The sequence below is a fragment of the Carcharodon carcharias genome, chromosome 21, assembly GCF_017639515.1.
Source record: "Carcharodon carcharias isolate sCarCar2 chromosome 21, sCarCar2.pri, whole genome shotgun sequence".
Taxonomy (NCBI): Eukaryota; Metazoa; Chordata; class Chondrichthyes; order Lamniformes; family Lamnidae; genus Carcharodon; species Carcharodon carcharias.
Genome location: NC_054487.1, coordinates 12,217,356 through 12,243,652, shown reverse-complemented (window position 1 = coordinate 12,243,652; position 26,297 = coordinate 12,217,356). Strand labels below are relative to the sequence as shown.

The following is a 26,297-nucleotide window of genomic DNA, read 5'->3' as shown; positions in this document are numbered from 1 at the left end:
GACGGTGGTGATATTATCTAAGGAATGTGCTAATAGGTGACATTAAGGGTAGAAAGCAGGACGAGCAAGGTACAGATAGCTCTAGTGGGGGTGGGGTGGGGGAAAGGGATTGAAATAGGCTAAAAGGTAGAGATAAAACAATGGATGGAAATACATTTAAAAATAATGGAAATAGGTGGGAAAAGAAAAATCTATATAAATTATTGGAAAAAAGGGGGATCGGAAAGGGGATGGGGAAGGAGCAGATAGTTCATGATCTAAAATTATTGAACTCAATATTCAGTCCAGAAGGCTGTAAAGTGCCTAGTCAGAAGATGAGATGCTGTTCCTCCAGTTTGTGTTGAGCTTCACTGGAACAATGCAGCAGGCCAAGGACAGACATGTGGGTATGAGAGCAGGGTGGAGTGTTGAAATGGCAAGTGACAGGAAGGTCTGGGTCATGCTTGCAGACAGACCAAAGGTGTTCTGCAAAGCGGTCACCCAGTCTGCATTTGGTCTCTCCAATGTAGAGGAAACCACATTGGGAGCAGCGAATGCAGTAGACTAAATTGAGGGAAGTGCAAGCGAAATGCTGCTACACTTGAAAGGAGTGTTTGGGCCCTTGGACGGTGAGGAGAGAGGAAGTAAAGGGGCAGGTGTTGCACCTTCTGCGGTTGCATGGGAAGGTGCCGTGGGAGGGGGTTGAGGTGTAGGGGGTGATGGAGGAGTGGAGCAGGGTGTCCCGGAGGGAACGATCCCTGCGGAATGCCGCCGGGGGGGCGGTGAAGGGAAAATGTGTTTGATGGTGGCATCATGCTGGAGTTGGCAGAAATGGCGGAGGATGATCCTTTGAAGGCGGAGGCTGGTGGGGTGATAAGTGAAGATAAGGGGGACCCTATCATGGTTCTGGGAGGGAGAGGAAGGTGTGTGGGCAGATGTGCGGGAGATGGGCAGGACATGGTTGAGGGCCCTGTCAACCACCATGGGTGGAAAACCTCAGTTAAGGAGAAAGGAGGACATGTCAGAGGAACTGTTTTTGAAAGTGGCATCATCAGAACAGATGCGACGGAGGTGAAGGAACTGCTCCCAATGCAGTTTCCTCCACATTGGAGAGACCAAATGCAGACTGGGTGACCGCTTTGCAGAACACCTTCGGTTTTATCTCTACCATTTAGCCTATTTTGATCCCTTCCCCCCACCCCACCCCCACTAGGGCTATCTGTACCTTGCTCCTCCTGCTTTCTACCCTTAATGTCTCCATTAGCACATTCCTTAGATAATATCACCACCGTCAACACCTCTTTATCCTTTTGTCTCTAACGTCTTTTGGCAATCTCCACCTATCACTGGCCCTCTATCCAGCTCTACCTGTTCCACCCCCCCCCCCCTTAAACCAGCTTATATTTCACCTCTTTTCTATTTTTCCTTAGTTCTGTTGAAGAGTCATACAGACTCGAAACGTTAACTGTGTTCCTCTCCACAGATGCTGTCAGACCTGCTGAGTTTTTCCAGGTAATTTTATTTTTGTTTTGGATTGAAACTAGTTTGACATTGGCCAAAACCAAGTTACATTTGACCCTTGCAGCCAGAAGACAGGGAGACTTTGGTCTGGGCTTGATTTGGAACCCAGGTCTAAGTGGTGAAAGGACAAGATCCAACATAAGTGGTGAATTTTTAATGTACTTTCTGAAGAAGGCTCCTCCTTTTTTAATCTCTTGAGACATGAGGGTGGAAACATGCTACCAAGTCCCTGAGTGAATGCCTTAGTTTCAAACATGCCACTTGGAAGTGAGTATGTCCCAAGGAGACTTGGCAACCAATTCTCTTTCTTGTGAGGGGAGTATTTAACTTCTCTTTGTTCTTCCCCCAGTAACCCAGCAACAACTAAGAATTCACTGAGCAAAGGACCTGTGATCATTAAATCACATTCAGTGCTCTTAGCGCTGTGTGTTGGTACATCAAATTGTGAGTTTATAGAGTGCAATCCTTTGGGCTGGGAGAATGGCCACAAACTGAACCACAATCCCTGTGACAGATCTGTTGCAGGTTCTTGGCAATGGAAGGTTTGGACCTAGCTCAAGAAGGATTACAAATCTCCCAAAACGCCAACATTTCCTGGAAACAGGCAGCAGCTGTGGAAAGAAAAACGGTTAAAACTTTTCAGGTTGATGACAGTTCTGAAGAAAGGTTATCAACCCTCTCCATAAGAACTTGGCTGAATCATGCCAATGGTCAGCACAGAAAGAGGCCATCCAACTCACTGTGTCTGCGCCTTTGAAAGAGCTCTCCAATTAGTCCTAATCCCCTGCTCTTCCCCCTTTGTCCATTTCTTTTTCTTTATCCTTTTCAAGTATTTATCCAATTCGATATTGACAGTTACTGTTGACTTTGCTTCCACCACCCTGTCATGCAGTGCATTTCAGATCAGAACAACTGTCTTTGTCTATTTACTGAATGTTGGAATTTATTGCATTTTGTAGGAGATGCGAATGGAGCCTCGGCTCATTACCTGCACGCCATTCAGCTAAATCCCAAACATTACGTTGCCATGGTGAATCTCGGTCGACTGCTACGTTCAGCTAACAAGAACAAGGAGGCTGAAACCTGGTACAGGCGGTAAGGTCACTAACATGCTGCGATTTTGGGGAAACTCTGGAAGGAATTCTATCCATTTGGTCTTGTGAATCAGCTTTGTATCGACATTTCAGTTCCTGTGGCCGGTTTCCTTGGCTTCGAATCAGAGGGTGGGGTGAAAAATCTCCTCTTGTTGGCTGTGTGTAAGTTCAGGCATGAAATTGGAGCAGTCTCTGGGTGGTTAGGGGACCACAGCCCAAAACTGCCCCTTCTCTTGTATTAAATTGTCAATCGGAGGACGAGGGTGGTTGTGGGAAATGAAAATGGTGCCTGAGGTTAAACCGTCCAAAGGGTATCTAGTAAGTGAGATGTTAAACCAAAGCCCCATGTGCCCTCTCCCACAGCACAATTCAAAAAGGAGCTGGGGTGTTCTATCTGACCCGGCCAATATTTATTCATCAACCAACAACACGAAAAAAGTGATCATTTCGCCATTATCACGTTGTGGTTTGTGGGAGTTTGCTGCATGCAAATTGGCTGCTGCATCTTCTAGATTGCACACTGGCTGCAGTTTAGAAGTGCTATCAGCTGGAAAGCAATTTGGGAAGTCTTGAGGTCGTGAAAAGTGCTATATAAATGCAAATATTTGGTTCTATCGACGATGCTGGTATTCTTTTGAATAAGGTTACGATCAAATCTGACAGAATTTGGGATACCTTCCAGTGTGTGTTTGTATTAAACTCTTAACCCAATATGTGGTATAAATATATAACAAGTGTTTAAGTAGCTCTTGTAGCTCAGAAGAGCTCATATATATTTTTATATTTGCCAAACACAATTCTGCTTCGCTACCTCCATAATATGTCAGTGACTTAGCCCAACCCTTTTAATCTCTGAAGACAAAATTCAACAGAGTTCCTCCCCATCCTCCAACAGTAGTAAAGAACCCAATTAGCTAGCCTTACTCATATCCTAGGACCAGTCTCCTTGGCCTGGCTTCTTAATGCTCCTCACAAATGGATCACTGTTCCCACGCATAATTTGATTGTCCTCATTGTGTGTACTGGCATCAACCCCATTCGTAACTATATATATTTATATCCAATTCTTTCTAAAAGGAGTTAATTGGAATGGCATTATCTATTCCATTCCTCTTTGGAGGAAACCCCTGGGAATGAGTTCCATGCTATTATTCACAGTATTTGGTAATTGCAAAATAATTTTTTTTTTTAAAACACAAGAGACCCCACTCCCTCCATATCTCTGGCCCAAACAGGCCAGGAAAGTCACAGCCTCAGGTTTCTGACCTGCACGAACTTTACTGACCTCGGTCAGGGAATTGATAGGGCTGCTACAATCGCCTCAGTGCCCTGGTACGGGTATTGGCCAGGGTCCAGGCTTATGGAGAGAACAGGACCCAGGCCACAATCAGGCACTGATTAAAGCTCAAAGGTTGACTTGGCCAAGGTACTGGAGTCTGGCCACGCAGGAGAGACAGGAAGGAAATTAGAGTGATTTTTAAAAAAAAAGCAATGGATAAACATTGAAAAATTAATAGTACAACTTTTGAAAGGGGTGCTGGTTCATCCCTCTGGGTTTATACTGACAAATGGAAGCCAAGCGTTGATGAGCAATAAGCAGGAAAACAGATAAATACAAAATTCAAAGAAAAAGTGCTGAGAAAGCTCACCAGGTTAGTCAGCAACTGTGGAGACAACAAAGTAGTTTATAAATCAGGTGGGCACCCTCCCTTGGTATGGGGAGAAATGGCGGGTGAGTAGCAACAAACAAAGGAACAGAACAAAGGTGAGGGGGAGATGCACAGCCCACACACTGGCAGCACGCCCGCCGCATACTCTCCACACATCCACCGCATGCTCTCCAGGACTTGGGTCGAACAATCTATGCTGACACATCCGTGAGGTACTGAGGGAGTGCTGCTCTCAGAGGTGTCCTCTTTTTGATGAGGCATTAAACAGAGGCCCCATCTGCCCTCTCAGCTGGATGTAAAAAATCCCACGGCTATATTTCCAGGAAGAACAGGAAAGTTATTTTCCCTTGTCCTGGCATTTATTCCTCAATCAACATCACAAAAACGGGTTATCTGGTTGTTATCACATTGCTGCTTGAGATAGTTTGCTGTGCACAAATGCTGCATTTCCTACCATACAACAGTGACTACACTTCTAAAATACTTCATTGGCTCTGTTTGTGAAAAGCGCTAAATAATTCTTTTTGTTTTCTGCCTATCCCCATCTTTTTAAGATGTCCATTCACTTGCCTTTTCCGGCCTAAGTCTTCGATTGTGTTCTCGTCCTTTATGTGTGTTTGTTTACCCCACCACTGGCCCCATCCTTCCCCTGTTTCAATTCCTTTTTAAATGCTATGATTTCTCCAGTTCGGATGGTGGGCCCGTATCCCAAAAGTTAACTTGTCTGCTCTTTCTACAGCTGTTACCTGGCCTGCTGAATATCTCTCCTTTGAATTAAGCAGGAGAAAAGGCTGATTTGACCCCAGTTTTCCTTAAGGAACCTTGACAATTAAGAACGCTTGCAATAAATGAAACCCATCGATTTGGTGAATGTTGTTTGTTCCGTCAATGGTAGGCCCCACATTCAAATCTGCAATGGTTAAACTGGCTATTCCCAGCCGCTGACCTCACCGTGACTTCCCTAATAAGTCCCACTTAAACCGGTTGACCCTTGAACACTGGGGCAGGATTGAGAGGTGGCCACACTGGCAGATTGCTGTGTTTTTCTCTCTCATTTGCTTACAACCAGACTGTAGTCCGGAGATGGATGCCTCAGCTCATGACAAAAGTTAGGTATCGGAAGGTTTGTCCACACGTTGAAGATGTTCTGTTGTTATTATTTGCAGAGCACTCGAGGTAACCAGGACTGTGGATGTTCTGTCTCCACTGGGGGCTCTGTACTACAACACAGGGAGATATGAGTTGGCTCTACGTATCTACAAAGAGGCCATTACAATGCAGCCCACAAACAGCGAACTACAACTGGCAGTGGTACGTACATTGCTGAAGGAAGCGTGGACATTAAAGGCTGTTGATCTGAAACGTTAGCTCTGTTTCTCTCCTCACAGATGCCGCCAGACCTGCTGAGAATTTCCAGCATTTTCTGTTTTTATTTCAGATTTCCAGCATCCACACTATTTTGCTTTTGTATTACGATTTTAATTAAAGTGACCTGCGCTTGTTGATGGTTAGAAACTGTAAAGATTATAATTATTTGTAGCTGTATCTTATGTACCCAGGTGTAGTGTTTGAGGAAAATGTTATGCTCCCCTCACTCTCCAACACCCTTTCCCTCTAAATGGCCAGCTCTGAACTATTCACTTCACCCAAGTACACCATCCCAATTCTCTAAGTCCTCACTATCCTTAATGCTCTCCATCTCCCTTGACCCCTCACTGTCTCTTCTCCTGTCTCTACCCCAAGTATTCACTACCTTACTCCCTCAGTTAGTCACTGTGCATTCCAAAGTATTCACTACCCTACAACTGCTCAGCTCCATTAGCTGCTTAATACCCACTTAATCCATAATTCCTCTCTCCATCAGCTCATGTTCTCAAGAACTATGTGCAATGCCACTGAAGATCAAGACCAGCGGGTCCTTTGTCCATTAACTGTACTGAAGGACAACCACAGAATATAACATGGTGGCATTTCCTGCTTGTCATACCACTCTTCAGCAGTCGCTCAAATCTGATTGGCTCCCACTTGGACATTATGGGTGGGATATTGAGTGCGGGGGGCAGGGCCCACTTGCTGATGCGTAACATGATGTGGGATGGCGTCGGCTGGAACTCCTCACGTAACCCCGCCTCATTTCAGTTTTCAGGTCAGCGGGGGTGCAGTCAAATCAGCTGTGCATCCGCCCACCTGTCGACGGCCTATTGAGGCCATTTAGAAACTAATTCAAGTCATTAATGGACCTGCCCGTCCAACTTTAAGGTTGGCGGGCAGACCGGGAGCCCTGGCGGGCTTCAGAAAAAGCAGGAAACCTCATCCTCCGAGATGAGGTTTCATGTAGGCTTTTAAAAATTTAATAAAAGTTTAATTAAAAGTGATGGACGTGTCCCAACTCATATGACAGTGTCATATGAGGAGGCTTGTCAGGGAAATTTTATTTTTCTATATTTCACATTTTTGAATTTGGCGCCTGGGACAGCACTTAGCCTCAGGGAGATGAATGCGCTCTTTCCTGTGCATGCATGAAAGAGCGCACCCTTGGCTTATGGAATCCCCTCGCTCTCAGCCCGCACAGGGAACGCATAGCGCTTCTTGGCGGACATTACGTGGGCGGGCCTTAGTTGGCCCACCCACCTAAAATGGCAGTGCCGATTGGAGGTGTGCCTGCCCGTGCTCACTCCTGCACCTCCCCCCCCAATGGGGCAAGGGGGAGGAGGGGGGAGTGGGGGATGGTGGTGAAATTCTTCCCTATGTCGATTTTGATTGACTTGTAGTTCATATTCATCAAACAGCAACAAATCAGAACTCAGCAGCAACATCTCAAAGGAACAAATAAAGAATGAGAAAATTTGAATTGTTACAACAGGTCCTCAGGCCAAGTTCCCCAATTTGTTGAGATCCCAGATGAGATACTCCAAATTGTTAACTTCCTGAACAGGATCCCAATTTTGTTACGCTCCCGGGTGAGGAGGAATGAGCTGGCTCCCCTTCTTTATTCAACACCCTCGGCTGATCACACCAAGGTTTAGTTTAAAAGGGATCCCTCCCTTCATGGATCCCTTTTCCCAATCCAAATGTAGTTATGTTTTAGAAGGAGCCAATTTAACCAGACTTTATTGAGTCAAAGAAAGAGTAAGTTTATTAAAAACTTGAGAAAAAATAATAAAAATGGAACACACATACACATAGACCAGAAATGAGAAGTTAAGTCCAAGAATTAAAGTTTAAAAGGTATACAAACCTGTCTTTGACTTGTCCCTGAGGAGTAGATGGTGAAACGTTGCAGCCATTAAATTGGTTGATTCCGCTGGAGCTAACTTTGGCAGTTGGGCAGTTGGTTTGGAGACACTTGGTTCCTGTGGGTTAGCTGAAGGAGTTGTTGTGTTTCCTTTTTGACTGTGGCTTTGCTGTCTTGCCTCCAGCCAGAGAGCGAGAAAGAAGAGACTTTTACCTGCATGCTGCAGGGATGTCTTATTGATGTCCTTCTGCTGTGATGTCACAGCACCCACTAGCACACCAGAACTAGAACACATGGATCACGTTTGCAGCTAGTTTTTTAAATCCATTTTCTTGTGTATCCCTGGATGGGAAAAAAAATGTCTTTCACCCAGAATCTGCTTTCCTTCAGCTCCGACCATTTCTGCATTCTGAGGTATAACTCAACAGGAGATGTTTCTGCTGAGATGTAATAATCAGTTTCCATTGTCTCCACAACCACAGGAGATTAGAGTTCAGTCTTTTGCATTACATCTCTTCCCTCCAAGTATCTCTGTCTGAAGTAGGCCTTGACACCTTTTCAGGTTCAATATTCCTTTCTCTCTGGACTAGTTGGTCAAGTATAATCCACATAGGAATTCATCAGAAAGTGGTTATTTTATATTCTCAGCCAACTTTTGCTTGTAGGTCTTTTTAAAAACCACATGTCTTACTTAAAAATTCAATGTGCCTGTAAGTAATTTGCTGTCATGACAGAATTCAACCAATCAAACATGACCAGCAAACTTGATTACCAAAGCTCAATTGGATTTGGATGGACTTGGGAGTTGTGCAGAGAGATAGCAGATGGAATTCAATGGAGAGAAATGCAAAATGCTTCACATGGGGATAATACCTCACAGAAGGAACTATCACTCAAATGGAAAGAAAATAATGTGTATGAATGTGGGGTTCTGACTGGCAATGAATTGACAGCAAACCAGATGATGGGATTTTATTTTCAAAAAGGTTAATGATGAGCTGAAATTATTGGGTAATCCTGTAATTTTATAAATCATTGGTGCGACTGTCCTGGTTACCATGGTACAAAAAAGGGTATTGTAGTTGTTGAAAGAGTCAAGAAAAGAATAAACAGAATGTTTAACGGGATGGAAAGGTTAACCTGTGAGGGACAATTATATAAATAGAACATGTTCTCACTGAAAATCAGAAGTTTGAGAGGTGACACTTTGTTACTTTTACAAGTCTAAAGGGATAAGATAATGTGGATCATGGGCAAAAGTTTCAGCTTGGCGGGTGGGTGCACTTCCAACCCGCTCGAGCGTGAAATGATTCATGTTGATGTCAGTGAGCGCCCTGAAGTCAACGCGCAGTCACGTGATCGTTCGGTCTGCAGGCGTGCAAATGAATCGGGCAGTGCGCCCGCCAACCATTAACAGGCCTGTTGAGGCCATTAAAGTCTCAATTGTTTTAAAATTTTTTGTTGCTTGTCCAACCTTATGGTTGATGGGCAGGCAAAAAGGCCAAGTGGCCTTTGTGTTTTTTTGGAAACCTCATCCACGGGCGGGATGAGGTTTCCTACATCAAATAAAATAATTTAAAAAAAAATTCACTCATAACATGCCCCTTACTCTTGTGACAGAATGACATAAGGGGACATGTTTTATAACATTTCTAAAATCTTTATTTTTTTTTTCGAAAACTCAGAGCTGCCTCAGGGAGGTTCTCAAGCTGCACTGGATGCGTGTGCGAAGTTCATGCTGGCCCCACTCGCCCTCCTCCCCCTACCCCGCCGCAGCACCAAGCACTGTCGCTCACATTTCATGCAGCGCGGGCCAAGTGAAATCGCCTTCCGGCCTCGATCGCGGGCAGCGGTCAGCTTTCCGACTGCCCCCGCCTGCCCTCGCCAAGCCCGCCCACCGAGGTCAAAATTCTGCCCCATGACGCAGTGTTTCATTTTGTCCAGAAGCGTCGAAACAGAGGAGACCACCGTCCGTGAAAGACAGAGGGGTAAATTCAAATCTAACCTGTAGAAACATTGGGTGGGATTTTAACTTATTCAGAACCAATTGACTTATACCGAGTTAAAATGGGGCTCATTATTTCAGAGGTAGAGCAGCCAATCTGTGCAATAGGCTCCTGAGGGAGATGGCGGAAGCAGGAAATAGATTTCTTTCAGCAGATAACTTTTTGGGATTACCCCATCTGAATAATTTGAAATACGATGTAAGGTAAATGTAATATGCCAGCAGGCAACAGGTGACTTTGGATCTGTGACTTACCAAAGCTCTGTGCCACCGGGGACTTCCTCACACCATGCCTGAGCCTGGTATAGATGGATTGATAGAGGTTGATTTCCTTTATTGGTCAACAGCCCTTCGCTGTTTTATTATGCGATTACCAGGATGGTAGAAAAAAGGAACCAAGTGGGCCTTAGGGCAAACTTTTTCTCTCGGCACGCGGGTGCGTGCCTGACCCACTCGAGCCTGAAACAGCGCGTGATGGTGTCGGGCAAGCGTCCCGACATCATCGCGCAATCCTGCGGTATTTCGGTCGGCGGGCAGGCACAAGAGCCAGCAGCGCGCCCGCTGACAATTAAGAGCCTATTAAGGCCGTTAGCGTGGCAATCAACGGTAATTTTGGTGTTGCCCATCCAACATTACAGTTGGCAGGCAAGCCATCCGGCCAATCGGCCTTTGCCTTTTTGAGGAAATCTCATCCAAGGTCGGGATGAGGTTCCCGGTGTTAATTTTTAAAAAAAAAGACAAAAATGTTTGGACGGAGTTTACATCAGCCGTATGTTCAGGTGACCGATCCTGAGGCGTGGACATTTTTTTTCAGCATTTGAAAGCCTTTATTTCTGGCTTTTGAATTCTTAAGCTCCCTAAGGCGGCTCTCCGCCTTCAGGAGACTTCCTGTGAGCCCTTCCCAGCGCCTGTGCTGACTTCAGTGCCTGCCCTCCTCCTGCCCCCACTGGGCACTTCAGTGGGCTTTTCACACACACAGGCTTGCCGTTAGTTGGGCAGCCGGCCTGAATTCCTATTCGGGGGCTGATCGGGGGAGGTGGCCAGTTTCCTGGCTGCTCAGAGGCCCGCCAAACACGTCCGCGCGCCAATCTCAAAACCCTGGCCTTAGGCTTTGTCGAGCAAGCCCTGTGCCCCTGTGTGCCAAATGAAACCTAGAAAGTGGAGGTAGCAAGTCATGGAATGCAAATCAAGATTCTTTCTGTTGCAACAAATCGAAACTCTTATAAGTTATAAGAAGGGATGAAAGCCAACTTTAAAAACTTGGAAACAATTTTCTTTTCCCAAATTTGGAAATCCAAGATACAACACGGATCCGCAGGGCGGGATTATCCCAAAGTTGCACTAAGTGCGGTAGCGGGTGGGTAAAACGATGTCTTACCCACCGGCCGCGATGGCGGCTGTATCTTCCCAAACCTGCCGCATTACTTATGCATTCCCGGGAAACACGCTGTTTGCATGGTGGGCAGGCTCCCATTCGTCCGCCACGCTGTCACCTTGCTGCTTCATCACGCTGACACCACATTTAAAGTACAGCTGCGCTCAGTGCTTCCAGCCCAGGACTGCGACCCTTGAGCTCCTTGGAGGCCTGCTGTGATGTCCTCTACCCCCTTAGGAGGTAGCAGGAAGGCAGCTACGTTACTACTCTGGCTTGGTAGGCGATGACAGTGGTTGTCAGTGCCAATGTTGCACAGAAGAGGTCGGCCATCCAATGCTGGTAGAGGATGAATGATCTCATCTGTGCCACCAGGGTAAGGCAACCATCTCATCGCTCTAAACTCACACACTCAAGCCCATCACACATTCACTGGCCTCTCACTCACTGCCAGATCAAGGGACATCACCACTCACTCTCTCACACACACCCTCACATGTCCATCTGGCCTCATCTCCTCTGGAGGCTGCCCCCTCAGCCCTCACTACCTTGAGGCCTCTTGCACCGTTCAGCATGTGCCCCCACACACACCCTGGGATACCCTCCTTCCCCAGGACAGCTCTCACCCTGCAGCCTCTTCCCTTGCCTGAGGCCATTTCTCCCCCTTCCCCAAGCAAGCCCTAGCCCAGAAGCCATTGAAAAGCCACCCACATATGGTTAATCTGGTAGGTAGAGACCTACCCTGGAGCCCCCCTAATAGTGATGTGGCACTGTCTGTGAAGACTGGCGCTGATGACTGCGAGTGCTGCCTGAAGCAAGGTAGGCAAACAAACCTTGAAGTGCAAGCAAAGTGCAGACCGCCAGGTGCATGTCGCTTGTGCGCTGTTGTGAAATATGTTGGCATGTTTTCCTGCCGATCTGGGCGGACGATCCAACGGGGAGAGATGAGTCCGGCAGGCTGGCCTTATAACGATACGCTGATGTATTACTATAAAGTTCCCGGTGTCCAATGGCGGGAAATGCAGCCTACCATTAGCGGGCTGAGCGGACAATCGCAACCCGGTTTCGCACCATCGCCAAACCAATCGTGCCGTATTGTCCGCTCACGACACCGAACACACCCAACGCCGGCAGGCACAGAATATCCCGGCCTCAGTTCCGGAATTCCCTCCTTAAACATTTCCTCCTTTACCTTGCTGCTTAAAGCCCTACCCTCTTTGACCAAGTCCACACCCTCACATCTCTATGTGGCTCGGCGTCCAATTCTGTCTGATAAAGCTTCAGTGAAGTGCCTTGGGATGTTTCACTACATTCAGGTGCCACTTAAATGTAAGACTCGCTTTTATTTTGAGGTGTGCCACGTGTTTGTTGTACAATGTTTAGTGCTGAGCAGACGTTCTTCCCATATTGCCAAGAGTCAGTGTTGGTCAGATTGGAAAGCCTTGAAAAGAGACCTTAGTGGTAATAATTCACGCTCAGGACCGCACAAACACTGTTGTAGATTTGGCAGTTATTCTTTTTTGCCTGAATAGTTGCCACCTGGGCTCTGGCCTGTTGTTAATGCTCTTTCACTACTCTCCAAGACAGGAATGTTGCACATTAACTCCTGTCTACTCAACTTGTTTGCTAGGCCCAGGTCCTGTCTGTGGCTGGCAGAGCCAAAGAAGCTGAGAGACTCATTAATCAAGTGGCGAGTGAAAGGAGTGACTGCCTGGAGTGTCAACGCCTGTTGTCTGTTATCTACAGTAAAAAGGGCAACCTCAAAGAGGTAAGGATCAATCCTTATTAAAACATCCCTAAGGATAGTGTAGTAAACACTTGCTTGCCAGCTTACGAATGAAGTAACAAGTATTGCAATGGTTTTATGGAAATGCAATGAGGTCCTGCATTTTACATAAAATTTGCTTTGAGTTTACAGCACAAGGCTCAATAAGTCAATGTTGGTTTATTCTCCACCTGAGCCTCTTCCCATTCTACTCACCTTGTCGATGTATCCTTCTGTTCCTTTATCTTTTCATGTACTTCTTTTGCTTCCCCTGAAATGTATCTATCTGGTCACCTCATTGGCTCCCTGTGGTAGCAAATTCCACATTTGAACCACTCTCTGGATAAAGAAATTTCTCCTGAATTTCCTATTGGTTTATATTTATGGCCCTTGGTTTTGGTCTCCTCCACAAGGAGGAGACATCAGTTGTCTTTCTTGTCAGTTAGTACGGTGGCTATGACGCTGCACTTGTTTTTGGCCTCTGTTCCAAGGTTCAGGGTTCCTCCTCTTGATCGCTATCCAGTGATCCTCCCCTCCTGAGAGTGGGCCCATCTGGACACGCAGCTGAGACCAATATGGGGCTAGGCTGTGGGGTCTCTCCTTCCATTGATAATTCAATGGAGCTCTCAATCCCACCAAAGATGAGGGGAGAACACAGCGGGAGGATGAGAAAATAATTAAAATCATGAATAGCGCAGAGTGTGCCAAGAACCACCCTTTATTATCCTGTTGGAAATACATGTAACATTCAATATTCAGCAGTTTAATTATTCTTGATGTGTGTGTGTGTGTCTCTGTGTGTGCGTGTGTGTGTCTGGGTGTGTGTGTGTGTTTATGTGTGTGTGTATTTACTCATGTTTCTCTGTGCTAATGTGTATGTATTTATGCAGGTGTCTTTTTACACATGCGCACCTGTCTAGGCATTGTATTTAGTGTGTGTCTGTTTATCCATGTGTGTCTGTTTGTGCCTGTTGATGCCTGTGTATGTTTATGCATGTGCCTGTGTGTGTCTATGCATGTATGTCTCTGTTTATGTATGTGTCTAATTATACACGTTTGGCTGTTTATGTTTATGCATGTGCATGGCTGTTTATGCATGTGTGTCTCTATGTTTATCTGTTTATGCGTGTGTGTGTCTGCATGCGTCTGTTTATGCATGTGTATCCATTTTTGTAAGTGTTTGTGCACCTGTATCTTTGCTTATCCATGTGTTACTGTGTGTCTGTTTCTACTTGTGTGTCTTTGTGTCTGTTCGCATGTGTACATGTGTTTCCATGTGTGTGTGTTCATGCGTGTGTGCTTATGTGTGTGTCTTTCTATGCATGTGTGTCTGCTTTTGCACCTGTGTGTGTTTATGCACTTGTGTGTCTGTTTATAGATATGTGTATGTTTATACATGTGTCTGTTTATGCATGTGTACCTATGTGTGCTTAGAATTTGGATTCTTTCTTGTGCAGTTGAGTTTGTATTTTCTCAAATATGAGACGACAAAGGGATGAGTGCTCACAATCTGTTCCTCTCTCACACCCAGGCACTTGATGCTGTCAAAAAGGCCGTCAAAATGAAGCCCAAAGACCCCAAAATCCTGGCGGAACTTTATTTTTCAGAAGGGAATCTCTTGAGGGAGCTGAATCAGCTGGATGTGGCATTTAAGGTGCACTGTTTATCTAACTATGAAACGCGCTTCACATTCTGAAGTCGCATCATTTGGATCTAGATATATAATACATGAAATGTGTTAAAACTATTCATTCCTTTCTTTAATTTTTTTTCTTTAAGTTCTTATCCCATTATTTTCCCCCCCTCTTGTCTTGAAATTGTTGATTCAAACAACGTAAGCTGCTATCCAAAAGATGTTGGACAGCTTTTTGGCTGTGAAAGGCACTACAGCTGTGCTCACTCCTCTCCTCACTTATTGTTCAAAGTTGCACACTTCCAAGTAGGTGTCACTGTGGAATGTTCTGCAGATCCAACACAGATGCAGGTTTGCTATGGGCAGTTGGTAGTACCTCTGCCTTTGTCTCAGACAGTTATAGGTTCAAATCCTACATCAGGACTTGAGCACACGAATTTAGCCTAACACTTCAGTGCAGTACTGAAGGACTGCTGGGCGGAGGAGCTGGTTCTTGAATGGGATATTCAACTGAGGCCCTGCCTGACCTCGTGAGTGAAGGTAAGAGTACCATGGCAGTGTTTTGAAGAAGAGCAAAGGAGTCACCTTTCTGATGGAGGGTCACAATTTGAAACGTTAACTCTGTTTCTCTCCCCACAGATGCTGCCAAACCTGCTGAGTATTTCCAGCATTTTATGTTTCTATTACAGATTTCCAGGATCCACAGTATTTTGTTTTTGGAAACGGTATCCTGGCAAATACTTACCCTGCAAACAGCATCACAAAAACCAGATCATCCAGTCACTATCACATTGCTGTTTAGGCAGTGGCATTTTTATAAATTCTTGCACAGGAGGTGGATATCACTGGCTGGGCCTGCATTTGTTGCCCATCCCTAACTGCCCTTGAAAAGGTGGTGGTGAGCCATCACCTGGAGCCACTGTACTTCATGTGGTGTAAGTACACCCACAGTGCTGCTAGGGAGGGAGTTCCAGGGGCAGAATGTTTAGGCCAGCGTGTCCGACCCGATTGGATGTGAAGTCACACGAGATGACAGCGGGCGAGTGTCCCGATGTCACCACCCCCTGCTCGCCCGACATTTCGGTCAGCAGACGCGCGCTAGAGTCAGAAGCGCGCCCGCCAACAATTAAGAAGCCAGTTAGTGTAACTAAAGTTGCAATTGACTCCAATTTCCTGTGCTCCGTCCAGCTTTACGGTTGGCAGACGAACGAATTGGCCAGACGGACTTTACATTTTTCACGAAACCTCATCTCAAAGGGCGGGATGAGGTTTCCGTTATTAAATGAGAAAAGAAATCTATGCACAGCATTTTTTTATCCTGTACCTGTTCAGGTGGCTGATTGTGACGTTTGGACATTTTGTTCCCTGATATGAAAAATGAGATTTAATTCTCTTCAGGTCTCCACCTCCCTGAGGCAGTTCTCTTTCTCCGGGGAGCTTTCACTCAGCGCCCGCCCGTGCCCACGCTTATGTCAGCGTCCACCCTGCTCCTCACCACACCCCCCCCCACCCTGGCAGCGCTGAGCGTTTCAGCGCATGCTTCACGCTGGATAACCGTTAAATGGCCAGCCATGTGCAATCGCAGTCGGGGGCCGACTGCAGTTGGCGGTCTGTTCCCCAGCCAATTCCAGGCCCGCCGATGGTGCCCGCCTGCTGACCTAAAAATCCTGCCCCAGGATTTTGACCCGGCGACAGTGAGGGAACGGCCGATATGTTTCCAAGTCAGGATGGTGAGTGACTTGGAGGGGAACTTCCAGATGGTGGTGTTCCCATCTATCTGCTGCCCTTGTCCTTCTAAGTGGTAGCGGTCATAGGTTTGGAAGGTGCTGTCTAAGGAGGTTTGGTGAGTCACTGCAGTGCATCTTGTAGATGGTACACACACGGCTGCTACTGTGTGTTAGCGGTGGACTGAGTTAATGTTTGTGGATGGGGTGCCAATCAAGCGGGGCTGCTTTGTCCTGGAAGGTGACAAGCTTCTTGAGTGTTGTGGGAGCTGCACTCATCCAGGCAAGTGGAGTGTATTCCATCTCACTTCTGACTTGTGCCTTGTAGATGGTGGACAGGCTTTGGGGAGTCAGGGGGTGAGTTACTCGCCTCAGAATTCCCAGCCTCTGACCTGCTCTTGTAGCCACAGTATTTATAGACGGATTCAGTTTGGTTTCTAGTCAATGGTGTCTCCAAGGATGTTGATGTGGGGGATTCAGTCATGGTAATGCCATTGAATGTCAAGGGCAGATGGTCAGATTCTCTCTTGTTGGATACAGTCATTACCTGGCACTTGTGTGGCATGAATGATCTTGGAGGCAAGAGTCCAACCACTCAGCCAAGGCTGATAACTTAGTAAAGGATAATTTCCCAGTGACACAAGAAAAACATTCGCTGAATTGGCCATTGACCCTGGGGATAATTGCCCTGACTGAACCCCTGGCTAGAGAGAGTACTTTTCATGCTTCCAGTCACTATCCAGTTATCCCTGTTGGAATGTGAGTGTGCGGATGCCTTAGGTGAGGAGCAGGTCATGTCCAGTTGTGATGCCTCAACCAGTCAGATAGCCCTATCTACATCATGTAAGGGCAGGTGGGTGAGAAACCGGAGGGAGGTCCTTAGCATGAGCTGGCAGGGAGGGAGGAAGGATTAATAAAAAAATTAAAAGATCAGCATCTCTAGCTATTAGCCAAATGTAAGCCTTTTCACCAGGGCCCGAGAGAGGGGTTGGTGGGGGTGCAGGTGATGCCAAACACTGGGGCCCATTGGCTGGTGAGATAGGGGGGCCCGGGCTCGGGGTTTTAAACTGGGCTCTCAAGTCATCCAGCCAGAGCTTCAGACCTTAAAGACTGGCTTAGAAATTTTGGAAGTGTCAGATTGAAGGTTCCGATTGTTTGTACAACCGGTCTGTCAGTGTCAGGTCACTTTCACCAGTTGCCCTGTGGCTGTTCCCGGCTTTCGGGCAGTTTCAGGATGCTGAACCTTTTTTATTTCAAAGCCTGCCAGAAAACCACAAAACTATCCAGAGGTCCAAAGGTCAGCAGCAGCTCAGCAACTGTCAAGAAAGCGTTCTCCATTTAAAAATGGCAAGTGAAATCCCTGCAATTATAGAAACAATTGGTGCTGTGTATGTGTATATCTGTGTGTGTGTGTGTGTGTGTTAGATAGGAGGTTTGGGAGACAATGGAGGGGGAATGGGGGGAGGTTAGAGGGGTGGTTGAAAGGGGCTGGGGCAGTTAGAGGGGGCAGACTGGAATAGATTTGGGGGTAAGGTTAGCTATAGAGTTGAACTGTTTTGTAAATGTAGAGATTTCTTTGTAACCACTTTCCTGACATCAGTTGATTACTCCAATTTCACCACTGCCACAGTCACTCTGCATACTGCATGGAGATGTAAGGAAAGAAAGAGAAAACCTACATTTATACAGCATCTTTCATTATGTCTCAAATTGCTTTACAGCTAATGAGATACTTTTGAGTTATAGTCACTGGTTTAATGTAGGAAGTTATGAAATGGCAGTGTAGGGTTGAGGGGCCGAATGGCCTATTTCTGCTCCAAGTACGTATCTCCATTCTGGATGGATGAGATGAACTTGACTAGATGGCATTTGTCATCCGTAATTATCTTGCAAGCAGAGAGTGGAATCATGGCTGGAGTTCTGTTTATTTTGTTGCTAATGGACGTCTACAGTGAGGAGGTTTTGTGGGGTGAGATCCCCAGGACAGGAGTGCGCAATGGGCTTATAGTGAATCAGTAACCTATTTTACAATTAACATAATTCTCAAGATCTCTTTCCATTGTCCTTTTGTCTACTTGCCTGTTATCCCACTCTATCTTGATGTTTTCTATGAGTTTTTTGAGGTATTGAAATATTGTGATAAAGTTGTGTTGCATAGTAGATATCGAAAATATGTTGTCGTGAGAAGCAGCAATCATCAGAGTCTTCAGTCTTGCTGATCAAGAAAACACAGATACAACTGGGAACCATTCAGTCTTTGTCCTCTGGCCTCTTGAAAGTTGCATCACACAGAGACACCTGAGGGCTCCAACACTTCTTACTGACAGTGAAGATCTACGCTGTTCAATCTTTCCACTTTGTCGCTCAGGAGTCATTTGATCTTTCAACCCTGTGAGATTACTGATGAAATAGAATCCAATTGCACCTCTTGTATGATATAATTATACTGAATAATATCAGGCACCATTCTACAGGATGTGCATTTTATCTGGGCTGCAAGTATTGAATCTATCCCCAAATACGAATTTCCTGTCACTATGTCCATTTGGTATAACATACAGAACATGTTAATGAGGGCTGAGGCAGTCACCAAAATCAGTGTTATCAGTAACGAATGGGATATTTTCCTGTCAAATTAACATATTGCATGTTGCTGTTAAACTACAGTTTGTACTTTTTGGTTTGTTTAATAGCTGTGGTGGTATCACCTGTGGGGTGCACATAAACCAACGCTCCCTTATATCGTTGCTGCTCTTAATATTAATGAGCAATGCTGCATATATATCAGATGATATTCATAACCAGCTGCCAGTACTGGGTGTTATCACTTTACTAGACCTTTCTGTGATTGTTTGGTGAATTGGCTGGTGAATCCTGAAAGGGAAAAAAATATCATGCATGATCGGGGAGGGGGTTAAAGTGGGGAGGAGGGAATAATTGGACCTAGAAACAGGAGAAGCATCAGGGCCCATGATTTTTTTCTCTGGCCCTGCTCTTAGCTCAGTAAACCATTATGCAGGTAAATTTATAAATATGAAAAGTTGGCGATGACTGCACGGACCCCTGCCCTTGCCGACTCCCGCCCTTGCCTCTCGGTCTCTGTTCTTACCTTAGTCCTTGGGGTCTGTTCTTCAGTGTCTCCTGACTTCTGCCTCTCCTGTTGTCTTCGCTCCCGGCTCCGCTGCTGAACTCGCATTGAAGTCCTGGGCTCCATCTAGTGGCAGCAGTTGTTCGGTGCACATAGTCCTGGGACCTGAGCTTCTACCTGTACTGACAAACTTCTGCCAGTTGATGGAACCTGGTCAATCGAAAAGTCCTGTGCTGAGGTGGGCACTGTCATTTTTTTTTTAAACCGTTTAGTTATTGTATTTTGTATTTCTTTTATATTTATTGATGCATTTTATTCTGCATGTTATTTCAGCTAGGAATGCACAGCGTTGCACATGTATGGTATGGTATTTCAATTTGTACATCGGTTTTTCTGTGCCAGGAATGTCCGAAGGAACCTAACTTCGGCTTTAACATTGATTCCTATGGGAACTCAGGGTTCACTTAAAGTTGTTTCACTGAAAGTTGCAATTTTCAGAAATGCCACCACAACTTTAAGTGAGGACCTTGTAGAGCAGTACGCAGAAATGGTGAAGCACGTTTTCACCAAACTCTCATTACCTGTGAGCAGGAATGGATTTCAGAATGTTTCTTTGTGTTGAATATTTTTGCTCTGTTTCTGAAATGTATGTTGTTCTTGTTTTGAACACCCAGAGCTATAAGCAGGCGGTAGAGTTGAGCCCAGATCTGTCGCAGGCTTGGATGAACATGGGAGGGATCCGGCACATAAAGGTCAGCAGAAAAAAGGTCCATTCCTTCAACTTGGCAATATTACTTAATCAACTGAGTACAGCTGCATCCAACGTATATGCTTTACAAACCGCAAGTATTCCATCTATTCCTTTTATCTCGGGCAACAAGGTGGAGTATAATGTGGGCAAGTGTGAGGTTATTCACGTGGTTGTAAGTATAGAAAAGCAGATTATTTTTTAAAAGGTGAAGGACCTGGGTGTGCTTGTACAAGGAACACAGTAAGTTAGCGTGCAGGTGCAGCAAGCAATTAGGAAGACAAATGGCATGTTGGCCTTTACTGCAAGGGGATTGGAGTAGAAGAATAAAGACGTTTTGCTACAGTTATACAGGGCTTTGGTGAGGCCACACCTGGAATACTATGTGCAATTTTGGTTTCCATATTTAAGGAAGGATGTACTTGCATTGCAGGCGGTACAGCGAAGGTTCACTCGATTGGTCCCTGAGATGAAAAGGTTGCCCCATGATATGAGTCTGAGTAATTTGGGCCTGTGCTCTCTGGAGTTGAGGTGATCCCTTTAAAATATACAAGATTCTGAAAGGGCTTGACAGGGTAGACACTGAGAGGCTATTTCCCTGGCTGTGAAATCTGGAACATGGAGGACAGAGTCTCAGGATAAGGGGACGATCATTTAGGACTGAAATGGGGAGAATTTTTTTCACTCAAAGTGTTGGGACTCTTTGGAATTCTTTACCCCAGAGGGTCGAGGATGCTCCTTCATTGAATATATTTAAGGCTGAGACAGACAGATTTTTGGTATCTCAGGGAAGCAGGGGATATAGGGAGCGGGTGGGAAATTGGAGTTGACCCTGAAGATCAGCCATGATCATAATGAATGGTGGAGCAGGCCCTACAGGCTGTATGACCCACTCCTGCTCCTATCACTTATGTTTTTTTTTTGTTTTTAAAGGCTTAGAGAATAGATGTCAAATGCAGATTTTATGCAGGCCATTGGGGAGACCACATCTCAAATACAGTGTACAGTATTGGTCTCCTTATTTAGGGAAAGATGTAAAAGCATTGGAAGCAGTTCAGAGAAGGTTTACTGGACTCATACCTGGAATGCGCAGGTTGTCTTATGAGGAAAGGTTGGACAAGCCAGGCTTGTATCCGCTGGAGTTTATAAGAGTAAGAGGCAACTTGATTGAAACATATAAGATCCTGAGGGGTCTTGACAGGGTGGATGGGGAGAAGATGTTTCCTCTTGGGGAAGAATGTGGAACTAGGGGTCACTGTTTAAAAATAAGGGGTTGTCCATTTAAGAAAGAGATGAGGAGAAATTTTTTCTCTGAGAGTTGTGAGTCTTTGGAACTCTCTTCCTCAAAACGCAGTGGAAGCAGAGTCTTTGAATATTTTTAAGGCTGAGCTAGATAGATTTTTGATAAGCAAGGGAATGAAAAGTTATCAGGGGTCGATGGCAATGTGGAACTGAGATTACAATCAGATAAGCCATGATATTATTGAATGGGGGAGCAGGTTCGAGGGGCCGAGTGGCCTACTCCAGATCCTAATTTATAAATTCGAATGTTTCTTTGCATGGATTTGTGTGTGTGTGCTCACATGTGTGTGTGTGTGTGTCTGTGTGTGTAAATATGGATCCTCATATGAGTGAGAGGAAATGGGTAAAGCTTGACAAGATGTTGAGTGGAACTCCTTCTACTTTGGCCAATGATCTGCTTCAGTCTTAACCTCAGGAGACCCCCCCCTCCAGCACCATATCTGATAGTTTCAGCACTCGCAGCCTCTCCGGGTCAGATTTTATTAAGGGAGAATTTTAGTTAATGATGTTAAATTTTAGTCAATGATGTTGAATTTTAGTTTATGATGTTGACCTGACTGCTGCTGCGTGCGGTCAGTCAAACAAGTAAAAACACAGGCTTTAATGTTTGGGATATAACAACTGGTGATATTGGCCAAAGTTCGAGATTGAAAGTCAAGCTCTGTATTACCCACTACAAATTTCATTTAATTACGTCGGGTCTACTTGCTGATTATCTGCCCGAGTACAATTTCTATTCGTTTGTTTGTGTGCGTGTGCGTGTGTGTGTGTGCTTGTTTCTAATCTGTAGCTTCAGTTAATACCTATCCCGGTGTCCTCATCTTGCAGGGTGATTATAAAGCGGCACGTGAGTACTACGAGAAAGCCCTGGAGCTCGTACCAAAAAGCAAGATTCTGCGAGAAAACCTTGGTAAATTGGACCGTCTGGAGAAGAGGTTGCAAGGAGAAAGGAGGGATGAGCAGAGCCCTCTTGAACCAAGCACAAGGTGACAGAAGAATGGCTTGCTCTGGACTTTCATGTGTCATAGGAAGAGGGGAAAGTACTTTGGTTCTCGTAGAGTCCTCAATGTCTGAAGTGACAAAGGAACCTTTCTACTGTGAAGTAAACCAAGAAAAGTTGATCGTGAGTGTAGTTTTTTACAGTTGAAAGTTGGTGCGACTCATCTAAGCTCAAACATTTGCATTGTCATTGGGAATCGCAACTTCTCCTGCCTCATGGCTTCATTTATTGATCTCCATTCCTTTATTTGGTGCTACCCAAGATAGCTTGAAGCAGCTACCATTGAGCCCGAGGAACTGCAACCCCTTCCATCCTCTTTACCCCTTCCATCCTCTTTACCCCTTCCATCCTCTTTACCCCTCCTTGCTGTGGTTTTCATATTTTGCACAAGGCAAGTTCTGTCAAGACTTAAGTTATTCATCCCCATGCTTACCAAAAAATAAATTATTTATCAAACAAAATCAAATAGTCAGAAACTAGTTACTGTAGAGAATTCCACAGTATGTCCCTTCGCTGCAGTCTATATCAAAGCAAGCTGATCAACGAGAATGTGTGATTTTCTACTCTGTGTAGGCTAACCTTACTGGACCTTTGTGCGTATAAAAAATGAGCAGCATGCAGCATTGAAGTTTGGCAGGAGTACAACATTCTTTCCAAGCCATTCAGCATAAATCACAATGTACAGTGTGTCGATGTTTAGAAATCTTAGGTCTGAAAATCTTAATTGTTTTTTTTTCTGGGCAAGTCCGCACAGCCAAGATGTTAGCACTGAGATTCTTCATCGAATAGTGAGGCAGATAACAAGCCCATGTAAGCAGAAAGAGGGCATGTTCTGTTTTAAGAGTAAAGTGAGTGAGAATCGTCAGACTCGAAAGGTTCCTGCTTCCTGTGCTGGTCCCCTGAAGATCTTCCCCAAAGGCTGTTGTGAGGTTACCTGAGCTCAAGGGTCTTTGGATGGCTCGGACAGATGTCATTGCAAGTTGTAGAACCAACTTGAGTTCACGTGTCTGACACAGGATGAGACCAATTTAAGATTGATGGCGGGAACAAGAGAGTGTTGTACTTCCAGATAGGCCACTGAAGGAGAAACCTCTGGGATCATTGAGAAAATGATTGGATGATGTGATAGGGGAACGATAGTGTCTTTCTAGGTGAATGAGCAATGAGAAGCTGAAGAGCCTTTCTGATATTTCCATTTTGTTAAGAATGGGGCAATGGTCATCCACCCTCTTGTGGGGGTGGCACTGTTATTGGTCTCAGTACTCTTGCTGATTCCCCACACACTAACTCGCCATTTTGAGTTCTCTGTAATAAAACACGTACAAAGAAATATTAATGACTATTCTAAAGAAAGAATTGGCAACATTCTCATGAATGGGTTCAATTGCCCTCTAGGTACTTAAAATTAAAGGGGAAAAAAATATTTCTTTTTGAGGCAGTGACAAGGTCAGTGTCTAAAACTTCAGCAGTCCTGTGGCCAAGATGGATATGGCTAGCTTTACATTCCTGATGGCTCTCTGCTGATTCCTGCCAGCGCCTGGGTAAGATTGGCTTTGTCCTTGATGCCCCTACTGGACTAATAGCTAACCGCTGCATCCACTGTAAACATCTGTGCATTGGGCAAGATTCTTGGAAGGCCCCAGTAGAACTGTGCTGAGGCCAGTGGTCAACAGCTTCAAGAGGAGAGTGAAGAAAATTGACAGAATTGGTTTTTTTGTAATGAAGGTGTAAAGATCAATGCTAATGGGCTCCTTTAGACAGCATTAGCAACGTCTCTTGTTTAACGAGAGTTTGTTTCCACCATCTCTCTCAATTGCTGACGATGTAAAAATTAGGACCTGACATGATGTTGCATAATTTCCATGGTAACAATCCTTCATCTGTGAACAGCTCTTTTAACTTGTACCTGTTGTCGTTGAACGTGCTGGCACAGCTTCACCATGGGACTGTGACACTGCAGAAGTCATTCCCTGATTAATGCCTGAAGTGGGCCTCCTTCACCCAAGCTGACTGCTCCACATCCCTGTGGTCTCCCACCGGCAGCTTACCCAGCCCACCGGCCTGCTCCCCACACAACCCTCCACTGTGCCCACTCAGCACTGCAGAGCCCCCGCTCTGCTGTACTAATCCACGCCAGTATGTCAGAAGTCAAAATCGGGCACCTGTACAAAAGCACAACTCGAAATCTTAACATTGTGACAAGATCAAAGTGGCAATGATTGAAACGTTACCCATTTGGCGGGTGAACAAATAACGATTGTGGGGGTCATGCCTGGTTTAGATTTTTTATTTCATCTAAAGGTTGTGACCATGACTCCTGTCATCCAAACTGCTGTTCTCCTGCCAACATGTTTCTAAGTATCTCTATTTTTACATAAAGTCTATAATTTATTTATGAATAAGTATTAAAGCTATAATATATATCATTATTGCTATATGTGTAGAAGATAATGAAGTGTTGGCGTGCATTATATACACGTGCACTGAGCCTGTTGATTTTAAATGCAAACATTTTATACAATTGTACTGAGAAGTGCCACGCAGCTTTGGGGCTTTAACTGAGTTTTTCCAGTGAGGTTTCTCTGAGAACAAGACTGGAATTGCTTGGTCTTATTTCAGGTGATACCTGCTGCGGTTGACAAACAGAGGAGGCTGAACACCATATCAGTCTGGGGATTTGTACCTGATTCACAGAAGTGAAAAGTTCGGGTCTAATTCACAGCACGTCCCAGGAATTCTACGGGAGCTTGACTGTTTCTGTCCATCAGCTCGGAGGGTGATGCACGATAATACGATACAAAACTTGTGCTTAAATCCATTAAGTGAAAGGCTTTTATAAAATAAATTGCTGAAAACAGTGTAAAACTAAGGAACATGGGATAGGGAAAGTGGAGTTGATACAGAAATTCACTCATGATCCAATTGACTGATGCAGAATCAAGAGACCATATGGCCTACTCTTGCTCCCATTTACATTTTTATGTTCATTCTCACTGTCTAACCATTGGAACTTATCCTACAGTTCAACCTCTAGACTCTGGACAGTATTTCACTGCGCAAAAACTGGACCCTGTCTCACGGCTGACAACAATTTACGAACATTTATTGATAATCCCGCCAGACTTGAAAGGGACTGGAAATTGCACAGGGTGTCCTATATGACCTGCTCTGACCTTGGTATATTGGTTCAGTCCTCAATTTTCCTACAAAACAGTGTTTATTCCTTTTCCTTAATTTACAAAGTGTTTGCATTTAAGCTGATAATTGTACAATGTATCTTGAACAGTGTAACTGGTTCATTTGTCTGTCTACTCCCATTGTGTGCAGTATTGAATGAAGGATAACCAGTAAAAAAAAGTTCTCGTTTGATGTGCTATAAAGGCTTACCATCAGGCACCAGTCTGTTGAATTGCTTTCCATCTTTTCCACTCTCTGAAAATGGCATGCAGATAGACACAAAACCTTTTTTATTTAAATATATGCATATGCAATGTCTTATGATTAATCACCAAAAACACCACAGTGAAAGTGCTAGGGAAGTGGCCAGCAGCTGAATCCTTTAATGCAGCAAATTAGTATGAATTCAGTTGCATGTTTTTATTGAAGTTTCCTCTCCGACATCACGTGTGTATATGACTGCTGTTAACCTTGTTCAGATGGTTGGCAAAATAGTAAAATGGAAGTAAAATCCTTGCCATGTAGTGGCATATCGAGGCGATTCTTTCAATATAAAATGGTGTCCTTCTGCATAGAAATGAACGCACCAAGAACTTTCATTTATTTGACCTCTTTCATGACCTCAGTATGACCCAAAGTGCACAAAGTTCAATGGAAGTGAAGTCACTGTAATGATGTAAGGAGACAAGGCAGCCAATATACAGATGTCTGGGTCTGTTGTAGATTAATTGGTAGAGACTGATGCGATTAGACAATTCCTTTATCATCATGTCATGCAACAATTAGGATGGTAGAAAGTGAACTCAAGGGACCTTGGTCCTTTCTCGCCCAGAACTTCCTACGTTGTTAATTGGCTTTGTGGCTCTTGCAGCAGTGCCAATTTCTCCCCGATGTACCAGTCATTTTCCGGTAATCATGTTGCTCAATTCACATCAAGTTCCAAATCGTTTTGTTTCATGTTGAGACCAAGCTAGCTCAGTGGGA

At 44.9% G+C, this 26,297-nt stretch overlaps 1 protein-coding gene across 4 annotated transcripts in view; it reads left to right on the top strand.

The window, feature by feature from the left end:
- tmtc1 (transmembrane O-mannosyltransferase targeting cadherins 1) overlaps nucleotides 1-25,530 on the top strand; it is a 183,744-nt gene extending 158,214 nt beyond the window's left edge. For 2 of the 4 annotated variants that reach the window (XM_041215609.1, XM_041215608.1), the window contains 6 exons: nucleotides 2,460-2,595; nucleotides 5,431-5,575; nucleotides 12,507-12,644; nucleotides 14,173-14,295; nucleotides 19,761-19,838; nucleotides 21,965-25,530. In XM_041215609.1, coding sequence (XP_041071543.1) covers nucleotides 2,460-2,595; nucleotides 5,431-5,575; nucleotides 12,507-12,644; nucleotides 14,173-14,295; nucleotides 19,761-19,838; nucleotides 21,965-22,126 — 782 coding nt within the window. In that variant the 3' untranslated portion in view covers nucleotides 22,127-25,530. Of the gene's footprint in view, nucleotides 1-2,459; nucleotides 2,596-5,430; nucleotides 5,576-12,506; nucleotides 12,645-14,172; nucleotides 14,296-19,760; nucleotides 19,929-21,964 lie in introns of all 4 variants that reach the window. The other 2 variants (XM_041215606.1, XM_041215605.1) reach the window with 1 other exon arrangement.
- The last annotated feature ends 767 nt before the right edge of the window (nucleotides 25,531-26,297 follow it).